The sequence below is a fragment of the Phyllobates terribilis genome, unplaced genomic scaffold (assembly GCF_046119375.1).
Source record: "Phyllobates terribilis strain yellow unplaced genomic scaffold, ASM4611937v1 Scaffold_2__4_contigs__length_985480577, whole genome shotgun sequence".
Taxonomy (NCBI): Eukaryota; Metazoa; Chordata; class Amphibia; order Anura; family Dendrobatidae; genus Phyllobates; species Phyllobates terribilis.
Window position 1 is genome coordinate 58598540 of NW_027362762.1, and position 18361 is coordinate 58616900.

At 42.1% G+C, this 18361-nt stretch overlaps 1 protein-coding gene across 3 annotated transcripts in view; it reads left to right on the forward strand.

Moving 5' to 3' along the window:
- Window positions 1–18361, forward strand: part of CCDC83 (coiled-coil domain containing 83) — a 41628-nt gene that overhangs the window by 13909 nt on the left and 9358 nt on the right. For all 3 annotated transcript variants that reach the window (XM_073661987.1, XM_073661993.1, XM_073662003.1), the window contains 8 exons: window positions 396–480; window positions 2437–2605; window positions 5801–5968; window positions 7865–7956; window positions 8412–8480; window positions 8775–8896; window positions 11062–11153; window positions 11935–12047. In XM_073661987.1, coding sequence (XP_073518088.1) covers window positions 396–480; window positions 2437–2605; window positions 5801–5968; window positions 7865–7956; window positions 8412–8480; window positions 8775–8896; window positions 11062–11153; window positions 11935–12047 — 910 coding nt within the window. The remainder of the gene's footprint in view (window positions 1–395; window positions 481–2436; window positions 2606–5800; window positions 5969–7864; window positions 7957–8411; window positions 8481–8774; window positions 8897–11061; window positions 11154–11934; window positions 12048–18361) is intronic.

Here is an 18361-nt window from a genome sequence, read left to right on the forward strand (position 1 = left end):
ATCGTTCCTCATCCTGTCCACTTTTCTTTTTCTGTTGCTCCTCTAGTGCTTCACCTAGAGCACAATCAGCTGATTATGACCCATTTTTACCCCCAGATGAAGCTCGGATTTCCTTCAGTTCATTCAGAAAGTGTCAAACAGGAGGCCAAATATTTATACCCTCCACATAAAAAGAACTAATTTGATCATCATGCCAGGTTGAAGAACAGTGCCTTCTTTGACTTCTTAGCTGTCCTATATCATTAAAGAGCTCATCAGATGTGGCAAGTTGCGTTCCACCATCTGTTTGGCATCTATGAAGCTCGTTAAGTTGCCACCATTGCACTTGCAGTTATCTGACATGACGTTGTTGCAGATTGATTTTAATCCAAATATGACATTAATTCAAATTATAGAATTGAGATGAAGGAGAGTCGGATCGAAGAGTTACTGGCCGAGGTGAAACAAGTTGAACAAAAGAATGTGAGATATAAAGAAAGGGTAAGTGCCATCGTTCCAAGAGACAGAGGGGGAGATTGAATAGGGAAGCGATCATCAGAAAATGACCTATTATTTAAATCAGATTTTTGGGTTTACTTATATTTAAAAAAATGTTGCCAATGTTTTTTTTTCCTATCAAGATCTTTATTAAGAAAACACATTAGTAATATTGCAATCTTCACACTAATCACTGGGGCTAATTTTAGACTTCCTAGTCTTTTCAAGAAGAGTTTCAACAGAAAAATGTTTTTTTTCACATGTGATTGTCCTGAGGAAGGATTTGGATTTGACTCTGAAACGCGTTGACAAACCACCTTCAGCTAATTTGTTTATGATTCGTTCTTTGAGTCAGCAGAGCACCTGAAGTCCACTTTTCTGGCTTTCTATCATATTGGCATATAGAGATTATAGAGATGTCATACAGGGGCCGCCCTCTATTAGCGGGGGCTAAGTAACAGTGGATTCTGCTCTGATGGACTGGGCCAAACCATATATTCAATGTGCAACTGAGCTAAAATCCAGCAACTAGGTAATAATGTCCAGGGATCCGGGAGCCAGACAACTCATTTCAAGGGTTATTTTTTTTTGTTGCTTTTACAGAAAGGGGTTTTTCCCATAAAGTAAATAATTGCCTAATAAATGGATATGGCATCCCTAACTGATCAGTGGGATTTTAAGGGATTATATAATATACCTGGCATTCAGCTAAAGGAGACATATAGGCGGATAGTCGACAGTCCGTTTTAGCTGGATTCTGACCACTTTCAGATCAGCCTTCCTTTATGGTTAAATTACATTTTTAGTAGATCAGCCTTAAAATCCCAGACTTTCCATACCTAATCTATAGCAGGGACCAACCACCTATTATACTCCAGATGTTGTGAAACTACAACTCCCAACATGCCCTGATGATCAACTGAGAATACAGCAGCATACAATATTTCTTCCACCCCCCAAGGCAATGGACTCTACAATGTTGACCTGACAGACCCTACTATAAGTCAGTTTGGAGTCCATTAGGGGACAGAGATGGTGTCCATCATGTGACAGATCTTGTCATGACTTTTAATCAGAAGTGGGAAAAAAAAGTAGTTTGCACAATAAAAAATTCTTATTTATATACAACACCCACCCCCACATAACTCTCTTAAGCAAAACCCACTGAGTACAGTCCCAGGCCAGAATCTCACAGTATACAAACCTCAGACCACCCTGTGTACAGATACCCAGACCCCCATTGTATATGCAGACCCCCCCTACATATATAGACTCCAGACAAATCCCTCTGGCTGGGACTACCCTAATTGCAGTGGCCATTAAAATGTTAAAACCAACCCCCCATCCAGGCAGCCACCCCTAATGAATGTGGCCCAGGGTGGTCAGGCACAGCAGAGGAGCAGAAGGTAGAAGCAGCTCTGATGGGGAGTGAGCAGCCACTGCAAAGGCAGCGGTGGTAGGGCAGGCAGTAAGAGCTGACGTGTGTACTCTATAAGTGCAAGGCTTTTAGGGTTCGGGTGATGAAACATTGCTAGACTGAAGGAAGAGTAAGGTTGGGATTTTTTTTCCAGATGCTGTGCATACCCCCAGAGGCTGTAGAACGTTTCGCCTGATAGGCAGTAAGAGCTGACGTGTGTACTCTATAAGAGTGAGGCTTAGGGTTCGGGTGATGAAACATTGCTGGACTGAAGGAAGAGTAAGGTTGGGATTTTTTTCCTGATGCTGTGCATACCCCCAGAGGCTGTAGAACGTTTCGCCTGATAGGCAGTAAGAGCTGACGTGTGTACTCTATAAGAGCGAGGCTTAGGGTTCGGGTGATGAAACATTGCTGGACTGAAGGAAGAGTAAGGTTGGAATTTTTTTCCAGATGCCGTGCATACCCCCTGAGGCTGTAGAACGTTTCGCCTGATAGGTAAGCAAGAAGTAAGCAAGTCTAATTGATTCTAATGTAACCCCTAGAACGAGCGCCTAAAAGCCGAGCAATCCGTGCACGTTAAGGAGCTGCTGAGCGAGGCAAAGGTCCAGGAAACAGAAATGGAAAAGAAAGAAGTCGTCAACAGAGAACAAGTGGATGAGATGATAAAAGAGAAGTGGGGATATATCCGGCAGAAGGAAATACTATTTGAAGGTACTGGACCAAATATTAAATTGTATCACATTAGCCGGTCTAAACTGTATGAGGTTTCCCTACACTGAATATTACCCTATTTTAGGTGCAAATTTGAGTTTAATACTATGTGTGAGCCAAGGGATTTTACGGCACATTTGCCAAGTGTAGGGTTCAAACCTATCCAGAGCCTCATCACAGCTGGATGTTGCCTCCTCCCTAATCTTGTAATTGTACCAGATCTCTGATAAGTCAAAAGTTGATTAAAAAAAAGAAACTCTTCTCACGCTGTAACCGGCATGAGAAACAGCCAGCTCAGTATTCTCACACCAGTTTTGCTGAGTGGCAGAATTTACCGTATCTAAATTTCCATCTTCTTTCCTTCTAAGATATGGTATCCTCTCCAAAACAGGCATAAGACCTGTTAACGATAACACTATAGTTAAAATATATGAAAAGAACTTAGATAAGTCTTCTACTGCTTATGTGTCCATTTCTCTTGTCTTCTCCCTCCAGTGCAAATTTTAAGAAAGTTGTTAGAGTATAGGCTGAGCACTTTTTTCTCCGGCTGGGGGGGGGGGGCAGCTTGCTGTAGCTGAAGCCTTCTTTGAACTCCATGGCAAACTACTAACAAGATACCCAAAGGTTAAATAAACCCAAATAAAGGGATGTATTAAAATCTAGCTTTTACTCTATTCACTTTAAAAGTGGTAAAGATATTAAAATTACAATAGTGAACCTGTATTTTCCATTTCAAACTGGACACATATCTATTTGGAGTCCTAGCCTCACTGCTGATAACGCATCTGTACTGTCCTATCTACACCATGGATCAATACAGCATCAAGTGGATAGCTATCATTTATCAAACGCATAGGTATCACTAAAGCTGAGAAGATCAACACGTAACCTCCCTAACAAGTTTCGCCTATACAGGCTTCCTCAGGGGGCTGGGGCTATAATCAATCCTTATCCCAAGAGGGGTGTGTAAACCCATTTATTCGATTTCCATGGCAAACTGAGTCCCAACTCTTTCCCAAGCTGAAGACGGTTTGTTAGAAGATCTTGTAGAAAGACTGAAAAATGTTCTTCAGTTGTTTCTTTCCTTCATTTCTAGCAGCACTGTCCTTTTAAGCACTCAGATTCGTCGTAAGATATTTTCTCTGTAATATTCCCAGTGAAAATTCTCCTGGGAATGAGACTATTTTTACTTTTTTTTTTTTGCACAGCGCTGCAGTAATACTCAATATTTATCTCCCTAGAGGCAAGATCTTCCACTTCATCTCGGCAAAGTCTATTAGTTTAAGAGCAATTAAGTATCGCAGGCTGCCCTTAAAGTGGAGCTCGAAAGCCGAAGGATCTGCTTAGTCAAATGAGAGGGGAATGTAACAAGGGAAGAGAGCAAATACCAAGAAGCTTGGATTAGAGGGCGAATATTCCTCATGAGAATCCTCCGTGGGGGTGCTCTTCTTCAGGATGACCTTGTAACTGAAGATTACTCTCTGGCTATTATCACCAGAAAAGATCGCTCCGATTGCACATATTGCAATAAATGGTGGCATCTTCATCACCTACTCTTTTCCCTGCATGTACCATCTCTGAAAATGTTCACAAACCTCCTCAGTCATAGATAAAATTCATCTATAGTAACAGTAAATAAAAGGTAGGGAGGAGGGATAGGAGGGGGATGAAGCTGCAGTAACTTTCCCTCTTAGTGAATGTGTCTGAGGCTTCCAGCTAGAAAAGTAGAGCAGAATCCAATGATTGAAGCATCCCAACCTCATATTAGGGTAAAGTACTTACTTCCTCACCTTTCAGCAGCCTGTATTTCCCCTCTCCCTGTCTGCAGCCCTGTTCAGTCACTCAAATATTCAGAGAACTATAAAAAGAAGACAGGCAGATTGAAGAGGGAGGTGATAGAGTGGCTCATAACTGACCGACTCCTTCATTACAACAACTACTTATCGGAGCGAATGTAAGAAACGTAATGGGGAGAAGAGCGGGATGCAGCTGCAGAAATTCAATTCATCATTTCTTTTTCACCAGGTTTTTTTTTTAGCATGAATAACTCTCAGTTAGTAACTTTTTTTGATTTGCAAACAATTTGCTGCTTTTTTTTAAAGTTGTCTTTTGTTGTTTCGTTTTCCGATTTTTACACCAATGTGGCCTCTCTGGATGTTTTAGACTGATACATCAAAAAAGTTGCACATTTTGGAGTGATTCTACGTAGGCCAGGCACAATATTTATACCTTTTTGTAAAACGTATAACTTTTTGGACTACAAAGTGGGGAAAACGGATCAAAGACAAGAAAAAAAAAGAGTATTTTTTGTTTTGCGCAAAATTTGTGCTCCATTTTGAAGGATTTGGCGCGAAAATGACAAATGCCACAAGACAAATAAAGAAAAGTGACATAAAAAAAAACAAAACGCAATTGATTAATAGGATCCTTAGTGGGAGAGGGTTATATAAATGGAAACATCTGATTGGCTCATTTTTTTTTGTACATCATTTTGTTTTGGTTTTCAAGATTATTGCTTGTTGTCACTGAATAGAAACCATCAAGAGAATGAAAGCCCTTTCTGGTTATCGGAGCCATGCACTTCTCTCATATGGGTTCTTTAAAACTGTGTGTAATTGAAGTACAGAGTATATCAGATTTGTGTATACAGCTCCAAGGCACAGATGTGTTTCCATGGTTACAGACTACAGAGGGTTCATTTGTAGTCTGTAACCATGGAAACACATCTGTGCCTTGGAGCTGTATACACAAATCTGATCTTGCAGTCATACTTTCTGCCATCTGTCTCCCATTTTTTATTTACGCACCATGTTATCAAAAAGTGGCGCACTGATGGAAGGAAGTTTAATTGCAGGATCAGACTACGCAGGGTTTGTTTGTAGTCTGTTACTATGGAAACACTTTCAAAACAAGGTTGTTTCTTTTTTTAATTCTAGTTACTGTCTATAAAAATATAACTGAAATGTTTGGTGTCTCATGATTGAGTGATTTCATCTTTTTTGACCTGCCATATGTATGTGTAAAAATGCCTCCACCACCTGAACATGCTTCATACTTGAATGATAGATCACGCCTCCAGTGACGCGTGGTGGAAGTGACTATACTTGGTGAGATCGTTACCTTGTGGCACATTTCTACATGAAGGAAGGAAAACACGGCGTCTTTCATTTCTGACTTTTACGTCTTTGTTTTTAGAGCTTCGTGGGGAGATAAATGGTCTGGAGCAGCAGATTCTGGTAGCAGAAGCTGAGAAGGATTACTGGCTGCAGTATAAGAATGTAGGAAGCTGGGAAGACGCCAAACAGATTAATCACCTACAGGAAGAGATCAGCGACATTAAACAGAACTTCTCTGAAATAGATGGTCAGTTTGGTGGGATTTAGAGAGGCGGTAGAAGACGTTCGCTCACTTACTTCTTAGGAATCTCTATATATATTTTTAAAGACAATTCTATTGTGAAGAAAGGTCACTCGGCCATAGTACATACAAGCAAAATTGGATTTCAGAGATGTTGTGGAAGCATAATACAGAATACTGTAGGTTGGACCATGAACATTGGCTCTTTCGAAAGAATCATGGTGCTCCTAACACAGTTCTTGGTGTTCAGTTATTTGGTGCTCCAAAGAGTCCTTAGTGTCTGATTGGTTCGGTGATCCACACATGCTTTGGTCTTCCATTGTTTGGCGCCCCTCAGACATTCCTCGATGGCAAAGTTAGGTGCTCTAGACCCAAGACTCAAACTGTGGTATGTGAATCAGGTAGTTCATAGTGTCCAGTGGTTTCATGCTCCATACATCATGTGGTCTCGGGTGTTTGGTGACCAATAATTTAGAGCTTTGGTCAGTCTTGGTGTCTGGTACCAGGAACAGTTCATGAAGTCCATCAGCTTGTTTTTTTTATATCTAGTACTGTGATGGCCCAGATCTCTCTTGGTGTCCAGTACCTGAGTCTAAACATCCCTTGATGCTTAATAGTTTGGTGTTTCAGGCAGTCCTTTGTCTCCAATAGATTGACAGTTAAGGTGCTCTTTAGTAGTTGTCCACTTTAGGCAGTTCTTAGTCTCCAATCGTTTGATGCTTCAGGCAGTCGTGGATCTCCTGTAGTTTGAACGTTCAAAAGTCATCAGTCTCCAGTAGATTAGTATTTCAGAAAATCCTAAGTCTATGGTAGATTGATCCTTCAGATGGTCCTCAGTCTACTGTAGCTTGGTCCTTCAGACAGTCCACAGTCTCTGGTAGCTCGGTCCTTCAGGCAGTCCTCGGTCTTCAATTGTTTGGTCTTTGAGGTGTTCCTCAATCTTCCATAGTTTGCCACTTCAGGCAGTCCTCAGTCTGGAGAAGTTTTTGGTCTCCAGTAGTTTGGTACTTCAGGTATGCCTTAACCTCTGGTAGTTTGGTGCTTAAGGCAGTCCTTGGTCTACCGTAGATTGGTCCTTCAGGTAGTCCTCAGCCTCCAGTAGTTTGGTCCTTCAGACATTCCTTGCTCTTCAGAAATTTGATGCTTCAGGCAGTCCTTGATCTCTGGTAGAATCCAAGAAAAACCAGGGTGGAGCTCATCATCCAAGTGGGACGTGCTGACGATGGGCGTTTCACTCTGCAACTAGCGCATCAACAGGTCTATATAGAACTTTTGAAGCTCTGGTTGCAGCGCGAAACGGCTGTCATCAGCACACCCTGTTTGTTCCCTAAAAGCAATGCAATTTTTAAAGGCGTTGAAATAAATACGGTAAGTTTTTTTGGATGGTGAGTACCACTCATCCCTCGTTTTTCTTGGATTTTACATGTTCTTTTGCGAGTAGAGCACCACATTAATCAGTCCATTAATGAAAAGAAATCTTTTTCCTTACTGACAGTGCCAAGCCTTTCTCTCTTTTTGTTGGAATATGGACTTTGTCTCTGGTAGTTTGGTATTCCAAGCAGTATTTAGTCTCCAGTAGTTTTTTTCTTCGGGTTGTATTTGGTCTTCAGTAGTTTGATGCTTCAGTCATTGTTTGATCTCCTGTAGTTTGGAGCTTCAGGCAGTCCTCAGTTTCCAGTAGTTTGGTTTTTCAAGCCATCCTTGGTCTCCAGTAGTTCAATACTGCAGATAACCCTTGAACATATACCTCTGAAATCTAAAAAAAAACCAAAAAACAACCAACTCCCCTTCCCTGTAGCGATTGTCCCATATCATGGACACCCTAATGATGAAACTTTTGTCCATGCTCTGTCGTCTCACTGCCAAAGTTTTTCTTTAATTTCTCTTTTTCATCCTGAAAAGAATATTTTAGAAAAAACCTGGAGAAAACAAAACTTGACATAGACAAAAAAAGAGAGAAGAAAATGGATCAAACCAGAGAAATCGCAACACAGGTAACATACGGTAGATACTAAATGTGGATCCCTAAAGATGGCCAAGTTACTTGATCCATCCTGAGAGTGTTACCGCTGATTCCCCAGTGTGTCTATGTCTAATACCCTCTTTGTTACACAGTCAGTAATCCGTTTATCTGATGAAAGTCAATTGTGACCGAAATGTTATGACTAGTGTGGATTGCAATAAAATATCACATCAGCAATTATTTGTTTATTACCGGCCAATGGCGTCCCAGATGTGTTCGATGGGAGACAAGTCTGGAGATGCAGGCCATGGTTGCACGTTTAGGCCTCCAGACTCGTCTCCCATCGAGCAAATTTGGGATATCATTGGACGGTGACTACACGGGAGCTGCCAGCAGTGGATCTTGATGATTTGCCCAAGTGCAATCAGCGCAGCAGAATCTTCCTCAGACGACCATTAATAAACTAAAATGAAATACATTTTTCAGGACGCAGTGAATCACATTGATGAGGAGAGTCGGAGGGAAATTAACGAAAACGAATGGTTAAAGCGAGAGGTAATTCAGTCACTGACCAAATCCATAGCTAGAAACTGAGATCAGAAGTTTGAGCTCCCTCTAGTGGTGACTGCAGGCGGACTGAATTTTATCATTTAGTTCTGTGACTTTTCAGGGGATTTGGAACTTTGTATTAGAAAAAAACTCAGCTCCGACCACTAAAAATATATAAAAAAAGAAACGAATCATTAGAGAATATGGGTCTTAAAAGTTGACAAGGGGTTTAGAAGGGAAAATTCCCTTTAAGACCAAGATAGAAATATGATCATGTTTAACATTTCTTGTCCTCTGCAGTTTGATATCTACAAGAAAGATATTCATGATCTGGAGGTGTCTGTCTGTAAAATGGAGCAAGAGAATCTGCAATTAATAAATCATCTTTTTGATTGTCGGCTTCATGATCTAAAAATACCAAGGTACAATTACCGGAGCGCAGAAATAAGTGATGTGAAAGGGATTAACTCTGCGGAGGCCGGATCGCTTGATTGCACCAAAAAAGGGAGACTGTCAGTCTGAATTTGTAAAGTTTAATCAATGCATAATGAAAACTTTTGCAACTTTTCAATATACTTTCTATGCCTGAACATTTTAAAGAATGAGCAGCAAATTACCTGGACAGGTAGCAAGGATCTTGAAACAAATAAAGAAATTAACTCTGCGGGGGGGCTACGTTTTCGATTGTGCCTTGCCTGGCGGGGTTTATCCGGGTTGGTGCTGCAGTGCGGTGCTGGAAACATTTTGTGGTGTGATATAAAGTGCACGACCCCTGCAGATATAGCCATATTGTAATGATAAAAGGATTTGATTATTATTATTCCGATCCCAGATTAAATTTACAACCCACACATGACGATGACTCACAGTGGAGAATTTTATATGAAACTTTACCATCCGGATGGATTTCAGCTCTGTACAGTAACCCGCTAGATCTCAAGCTTAGAGGGTCGATTTGCTACATGTCCTCTCTTTTTCTTTCTGTATCATGCCTGGAATCAGCAGAAACATTGTAGCTGCTGGTCACAGGAATATCAGTGAGGACAGCAGCGGGAGCGGAGTGATGTGATCTTGTAGGGGAAAGTGACTTGTTTATTCACAAGACTGCATACAATGAATGGCCACTTTATTAGAGACCCCGATCCTTATCATATGGAAATTAGTCGCGTAACCCCCTGCAGTGCAGCATAATAGTGATCAATTTTCCACGCATTGGATTCTCGGTAACAGCAGATGATCATTAATGTCTAAAGAAAATAGAAAGGCAATTGGGCAAAAAGCAAAAATTGTATAACTGAACAGCGTTAAAACATCATCCGGTCACATGAATCCGGGTTTCTGTTGCACCGCGCTGATGGGAGGATCAGAATTTGGCATAAGCAGCACGGATCGATGACGCCTTCCTGGTGGAGGTGATGAAATAGTAGAAGAAAGTTTTCTTGGCACACCCTGGCTCTCCTTATACCTGTAAATGAATAACTCCCTTCCTCGAAAATCTGGTGGAGGTGCAATTATGGTGGGGAAAGGTTTTCTTGGCACACCCTGCCTCTCTTTATACCGATGGATGACCCCATCCTTGACAGGCTGGTGGGGGTGCAATCATGGTGGAGGAAGGTTTTCTTGGCACAGCCTGGCTCTCCTTATACCTGTGGATGAATGACCCTGTCCTTTACAGACTGGTGGAGGTGCAATCATGGTGGAGGAAGGTTTTCTTGGCACAGCCTGACTCTCCTTATACCTGTGGATGAATGACCCCGTCCTTGACAGGCTGGTGGAGGTGCAATCATGGTGGAGGAAGGTTTTCTTGGCACAGCCTGGCTCTCCTTATACCTGTGGATGAATGACCCCGTCCTTGACAGACTGGTGGAGGTGCAATCATGGTGGGGAGAGGATTTCTTGGCACAGCCTGGCTCCTCTGATAACTGAAGATGGACGTTTGAACAGTAGGACTTACCTAAGCAATGTGGTCAACCATCTTCAGTATAGTCATGTATTGTTTCTAGGAACATGACTGCATTTTCTTTTCTTCCCCGACCACAGAAATATAATCCAATAGATTAGATGACAACTTTTGGGGTACGGGTGAACGGGCTGTTCCAAACATGTCAGGAACGCCATCTACTCTGCATAAACTGTGAGAAGCCATCCTGTCTGCATGGGCCGATATTCCTGCAGAACTATTTCACCGACTAGCAGAATCTATACCAAAATCAGTGGTTCTGAAGGTTAAAAGACGTCCAACGTGCTACTGGATGGATGTCTCTAATAAAGTGGCCATTCAGTGTATAATAGGTGCAGTATCATGATAGGAGATGAATGAGGACAAGCGGGGAATCAGAAAAAAAGAATATGGGCTTTCCAGCAGGGTATAGTGTTTCAGGAAAGGAGTGTGCTGATGTGGTATTGGAGGCAGTGCTCTCCCCACTCACCCGATGATGTTGGTGAGGACAGGACTCCATGTAATGAGGGAGCCATGACCGGTGGAGGAGGTAGGACAGGTGACGAGGTTTATTTAGTAGGGTCAGGCTCTTCTCAAAATCATCAGATGAGGCGGTCACTATAAAAGATGCATTTTCTTCCATTGCAGGAACACGTTCGTGACTCAGATGGCCGGTCTGGATCTCTCAGAGGATGGACTACTAGAAGACTTTGCCAAACTCGACCTGGACTCAAGTTCAGGTTCTAAAACTTCTTAAGAAACTTTGAATTTTGAGTAAGCCACGATCTAGAGACAGGACTGGATACCCTTCCTGTGAGAGGCCTTTGACCCTGGTCACATTTATCATATACGCCATAAAAAGTTCCCATCACACCCGTTAAACAGAGGCTGTAGTGGATCGTGCAGTGTGATCAGCTGGATACAATGGCGAAGTATACTACCATAGTCCATGTTTTATTCTCCTGGTCTACAGGCCAGAAGAGGTGTTATCAGTCATAGTACAGGAGGAGGAGGTGAGCTGTGACATCACCTATTGTGAATGGTGGATCCTGTGTTATCTACTGTATATAGAGGTGTTATCAGTCATAGTACAGGAGGAGGAGGTGAGCTGTGACATCACCTATTGTGTATGGTGGATCCTGTGTTATCTACTGTATATAGAGGAGTTATCAGTCATAGTACAGGAGGATGAGGTGAGCTGTTGCATCACCTATTGTGGATGGTGATTCCTGGGTTACTGTACATAGAGGTGTTTGATCAGACATTAATATAATTAATAATAGAGAAAGTGAAAAGAAAAATAAAAGACTTTTTTTTTTTAAATCGATAATGTATCACTTTGATTCTAACACCAGATCATTTGCTCCGTCCCCTAGTTGCGGTGCAAGCTTTTATCTTGTGGACGGAGTCAGTAGGTTTCACCATGTTAGGTGCTGATAACATGACTGAGGCTTTCGTAGCGCGACAGGTTCACCTTTTATAAGAGCAGAAGATGGATGAATATAATGTGTTTGCCTCTAGGTAAATATCAAGGACACAAGAAGACACTCGCGGCCAAGGAAAGAAAGGAGACAAATCCCAACACAGATCTTGAGCTGAACCATCTATTAGAGGAGGAGGAGAAGAGCTTCCCGGTGAGAGGGTAGTTTTAGCATTCATTGAAAAGCAATATACAGTGGGGGAAAAAAGTATTTACTCAGCCACCAATTGTGCAAGTTCTCCCAATTAAAAAGATGAGGTCGGCCTGTAATTGACATCATAAGTCGACCTCAAATATGAGAGACAAAATGAGAAAACAAATCCTGAAAATCACATTGTCTGATTTGGAAAGAATTTTTTTTTTCAAATTCTGGTGGAAAATAAGATGAGAAGGAAAAAACTAAAAGTCATCCAATCAGGAAGGATTATTCAAAAAACATTAACCGGTTCCCGACCGCCCACTGTAGATAAACGTCGGCGCTTGCCGGGCTCTGTGCAGCGCCGACGTTTAAAAACGGTGGGTGGTCTCGCAGTGCTCAGGACCCCCAGGGTCCTGCAAGCACTGCGATTCCGGTGCAGAGCGTTAGCTCTGACAGGGTACATCATCGGGACCTGATTAGATCAGGTCCCAGTGATGTTAACCCTTTGCTGTCTTCTATATGCTGTGATCTATAGTGATCGCGGCATATAGGAGACAGCAGGAAGAGAGGGGGTCGTCTTACTTACCTCCGAAGACCTCCGTTTCGTTTGAGGACCTGGGGTTGCTATGGCAGCTGGAGGTCACATGACCGCCTCCAGCTCTGCCATATATGGTGTCCTTCCTGTCTGGCTTCAGCCTGTATGTAGCTGATACCAGACAGGAGACTCTGACTGAAACAGTCAGGGAAGATCTCATGTAATGTAATATATGTCTATTACATTACATGAGATCAGTGATCAGAAAAATAAAAATTAATGTCCCATACAGGGACTAAGTAAAAATGTAAAAAAAAGTAAAAAAAAAGTTTTTAAACTATTAAAAAAAAAAATCACAAAATAAATAAAAATAAATAAATAAAATATTAAACCAATAAATCCGTAAATTATTACAAAACCAAAAAAAGTACACATATTTGGTATCGCCGCGTCCGAAACAACCCGAGCTATAAAACTGTCACACTAATTAACTCCTTCTGTGCACACCGTAATAAAAATAAATAAAAAACGGAGCAAAAAAATATGCTTTTTCATCATATCGCCAAACAAAAAGTGGAAAAAAATGCGATCAAAAAGCAGAATAGAAATAAAAATGGTACCGCTGAAAACGTCATCTTGTTCCACAAAAAATAAGCCGCCATACAGCTCCATCAGCCGAAAAATAAAAAAGTTATAGCGCTCAGAATAAAGCAATGCAAAAAAAATATATTTTTTTCTATAAAATTGTTTTATTGTGTAAAAGCGCCAAAACATAAAAAAATACAGTAAGTGTAGTATCGCTGTAAACGTACTGACCCGAAGAATAACGCTGCCTGATCACTTTTACCACACGCAGAACGGCATAAAAAAAACCTCAAAAAACAATTCCTGAAGTGTTTGTTTTTGTTAACTTTACCTCCCAAAAAACGGAATAGAAAGCGATCAAAAAATGTCACGTGCCCAAAAATGGTTCCAATAAAATTGTCAACTCGTCCCGCAAAAAACAAGCCGTCACATAACTCTATCGGCCGAAATATGGAAAAATTATAGCTCTCAAAATATGGTGATGCAAAAACTAGATTTTGCAAAAAAAAGGGTCTTTTAGTGTGTGACAGCTGTCAGTCATAAAAACCCGATATAAATCTGGTATCTCTGTAATCGCACCGACCCGAAGAATAAAGTAATCTAATCAGTTATATCACACGAGGAACGGCATAAAAAATAAATAAAACAAATATTATTCACCTGCTACTGATTTGTTTATTAGGTCTCCCAAAGATCCCAGTAAGGCTCTGCTCACATTTATCCTGTGCTCTGCGCTGAGCACTTACACCAGAGTTTCCGTGTAAATCTCTGAAATACGTGATTCAGCCAGAACCCATGACGGAAGATTCCCTGTAATGAGGCAGATATAGGCCACTGTGGATGCCGTCTAGCCTGGGATCCCACGGTGTCATTTGTTTTAGGCGTGCATAAAAGTGCGGTTGGCCACAGTTTTGTGCACTTCTGAAAAAATGGACACCGCTAAACAGAGGCCAGACGGAGTCCAGAGTAACTCTGCTGCCTCATTACAGTGAATGGATCCCGCAGGGGTTTCATCTGAATTACATCACTTGGAAAATTAGATGGAAACCCCGATGTAAGTGCTCAGCCTAGAGCGCCGGATAAATGTTACGTAAAATGTTCCCAATAAAAGCTTCAACTCAGTCCTCAAAAAAAGCTAGTCCCCACTCAGGTCCATCATCTGTTAAAAATATAAGGGACTTCCAAGTTACTGGTAGCAGAAAGGCTCTGGAAAAGCAAAATGGTCCTTGCCCCCCAAAAGAAATTCAGAAAATTTTGTGCTCCCAAATCCAAATGCCTATTCTACAATAATTTGTTCTCCAATTGTCAAATAGCGCTCCGTCCCCCCCAGATCTCGCCGTATGGCTGAGCGGTACGATACAGCCACATATGGGGTATTGACACTTTTAGAAGAAATTGTGTGACACATTTCGGCACCATTTTTACCCATTGCCCTGTGTGAAAATGTAAAATCTGAGGGTAAAACATTTTTTTGTGGTAAAAATATAATTATGCTTTTTTCACTGCCCAATGGTATAAATTTAAAAATTAAAAAATGCTCACTACTTCCCTAGATGAATTCCTTGAGAGGTGTAGTTTACAAAATGGGGTCACTTGTGGGGGTTTCTGCTGTTTTGTCATGTCAGCGACTCTTCAAATGTGACATGGTGTCTGCTGCCTATCCCAGCCAACATAGCGCTTCTTTCTCTTCCGAACCCTGCAGTAAACACAAAAGCAGTGGTTTTCCCCCACATATGGGGTATCGGCGTACTCAGGAGAAATTGCACAACAAATTTCGTGGTGCAATTTATCCTGTTACCCTTATGATAATGCAAAATTAGGGAATGAAAAACATTTTTTGAGGGAAAAATGTGAAAATTTTATTTTTACGGCTCAATATTATAAACTTCTGTGAAGCAGCTGGGGGTGCAAGGTGCTCACCACACATCTAGATAAGTTCCCTAAGGGGTCTAGTTTCCAAAATGGTGGCACTTGTGGGGGGTTTCCACTGTTTAGGCACATTAGGGGCTCCCCAAATGTGACATGGTGTCCGCTAATTATTCAAACAAATTTTACATTCAAAAAGTCAAATGGCGCTCCTTCCCTTTCAAACCCTGCCATGTGCCCAAACAGTAATTTGCCTCCACATATGGGGTATCAGCGTGTTCAGGAGAAATTGCATAACAAATTTCATGGTGCAATTTATCCTATTACCCTTATGATAATGCAAAATTAAGGGATGAAAAACGGTTTTGTGGGAAAAATGTGAAAATTTTATTTTTACAGCTCAATATTATAAACTTCTGTGAAGCACCTTGGAGTTCAAGGTGCTCACCACACATCTAGATAAGTTCCCTAAGGGGTCTAGTTTCCAAAATGGTGTCACTTGTGGAGTTTTTCCACTGTTTAGGCACATCAGGAGCTCTCCAAACGCAACATAGCGTCTGCTAATTATTCAGACAAATTTTACATTCAAAAAGTCAAATGGCGCTCCTTCCCTTCCGAACCCTGCCGTGCGCCCAAACAGTGGTTTTCCCTCACATATGGGGTATCAGCACGCTCAAGAGAAATTGCACAAAAAAATTTGGGGTCCATTTTTTCATGTTACCCCTGTGAAAATAAAAAAATTGGGTCTAAAGTAACATTTTTGTGAAAAAAGTTAAATGTTAATTTTTTTCTTCCACATTCCAAAAATTCCTGTGAAGCACCTGAAGGGTTAATAAAGTTCTTGAATGTGGTTTTGAGCACCTTGAGGGGTGCAGTTTTTAGAATGGTGTCACTTTTGGGTATTTTCTGTCATAAAGACCCCTCAAAGTGACTTCAAATATGATGTGGTCCCTAAAAAAATGTTTTTGTAAATTTTGTTGGAAAAATGAGAAATCGCTGGTCAACTTTTAACCCTTATAGCTCCCTAACAAAAAAAAATTTGGGTTCCAAAATTGTGCTGATGTGAAGTAGACATGTGGGAAATGTTATTTATTAACTATTTTGTGTGACATATCTCTCTGATTTAAGGGCATAAAAATTCAAAGTTTGAAAATTGCTAAATTTTCAAAATTTTCGCCAAATTTCCAATTTTTTCACAAATAAACGCAAGTTATATGGAAGAAATTTTACCACTATCATGAAGTACAATATGTCACGAAAAAACAATCTCTCAGAATCAGGGGAATACGTTGAAGCGTTCCAGGGTAATTACTTCATAAACTGGCAGTGGTCAGAATTGAAAAAATTGTCCTGGTCACGAAGGCAAAAACAGGCTCTGGCGCGAAGTGGTTAATTTTCGCACTGGCCACTGAGCCCAATACCAGATCCACACTTTCTATTCTGTAGAGTAAGGGAGTGTTCACATTGAATTTTCCTCCTAAGTTTTTGATGCAGAAACTCTTCAATCAAATCTTGTGGTTTTTGGAGAGTTTCTGCAAAAACAGCAGTATGATGTAGGGGCAGAGACCCTGAGTCCATTGATGTGTCAGTTTCCTGAGTGGAGCCGCTGTGATACAATCACAGTTTTCTCTGCTGCGGATCTAGCAGAGCTCGGAATGCTGATCTGTGTATAACCCCGCCCACATCACTGATTGGCAGCTTTCTATACATTGAACACAGAAATCTGCCAATCAGTGCTGGGGTGCGTGGTTGGGCCAGGAGGCACGAGACAACTAGTCCAGTAGTGATAATCTCCTGCTGCTAAAACACTGATTATATTGAAACAGCAAAACTCAGCCTAGTAAGTGACATATCACTGGAATCAGGGTCTCTGCCCCTATATCATGCTGCTCTCAGATTACATGGCAAAAGCCTGCTGACAGATTCCCTTTAATGAGAGTCCAAAGGTGCATCCTCTGACTGTAACCAATGACTATGAATTTACTGATCTGCTACAAAATGTACACTGCTCAAAAAACTAAAGGGAACACTCAAATAACCCATCCTAGATCTGAATGAATGAAATATTCTCATTGAAAACTTTATTCTGTACAAAGTTGAATGTGCTGACAACAAAATCACACAAAAATCATCAATGGAAATCACATTTATTAACCAATGGAGGCCTGGATTTGGAGTCACCCCCAAAATTAAAGTGGAAAAACACACTACAGGCCGATCCAACTTTGATGTAATGTCCTTAAAACAAGTCACAATGAGGCTGAGTATTGTGTGTGGCCTCCACGTGCCTGTATGACCTCCCTACAACGCCTGGGCATGCTCCTGATGAGGCTGAGTATTGTGTGTGGCCTCCACGTGCCTGTATGACCTCCCTACAACGCCTGGGCATGCTCCTGATGAGGCTGAGTATTGTGTGTGGCCTCCACGTGCCTGTATGACCTCCCTACAACGCCTGGGCATGCTCCTGATGAGGCTCAGTATTGTGTGTGGCCTCCACGTGCCTGTATGACCTCCCTACAACGCCTGGGCATGCTCCTGATGAGGCTGAGTATTGTGTGTGGCCTCCACGTGCCTGTATGACCTCCCTACAACGCCTGGGCATGCTCCTGATGAGGCTCAGTATTGTGTGTGGCCTCCACGTGCCTGTATGACCTCCCTACAACGCCTGGGCATGCTCCTGATGAGGCTGACTATTGTGTGTGGCCTCCAAGTGCCTGTATGACCTCCCTACAACGCCTGGGCATGCTCCTGATGAGGCTCAGTATTGTGTGTGGCCTCCACGTGCCTGTATGACCTCCCTACAACGCCTGGGCATGCTCCTGATGAGGCTGAGTATTGTGTGTGGCCTCCACGTGCCTGTATGACCTCCCTACAATGCCTGGGCATGCTCCTGATGAGGCTGAGTATTGTGTGTGGCCTCCACGTGCCAGTAGGACCTCCCTACAACGCCTGGGCATGCTCCCGATGAGGTTGTGGATGGTCTCCTGTGGGATCTCCTCCCAGACCTGGACTAAAGCATCCGCCAACTCCTGGACAGTCTGTGGTGCAACGTGACGTTGGTGGATGGAGCGAGACATGATGTCCCAGATGTGATCAATCGGATTCAGGTCTGGGGAACGGGCGGGCCAGTCCATAGCTTCAATGCCTTCATCTTGCAGGAACTGCTGACACACTCCAGCCACATGAGGTCTGGCATTGTCCTGCATTAGGAGGAACCAAGGGGCAAGCGCACCAGCATATGGTCTCACAAGAGGTCTGAGGATCTCATCTCGGTACCTAATGGCAGTCAGACTACCTCTGGCGAGCACATGGAGGGCTGTGCGGCCCTCCAAAGAAATGCCAC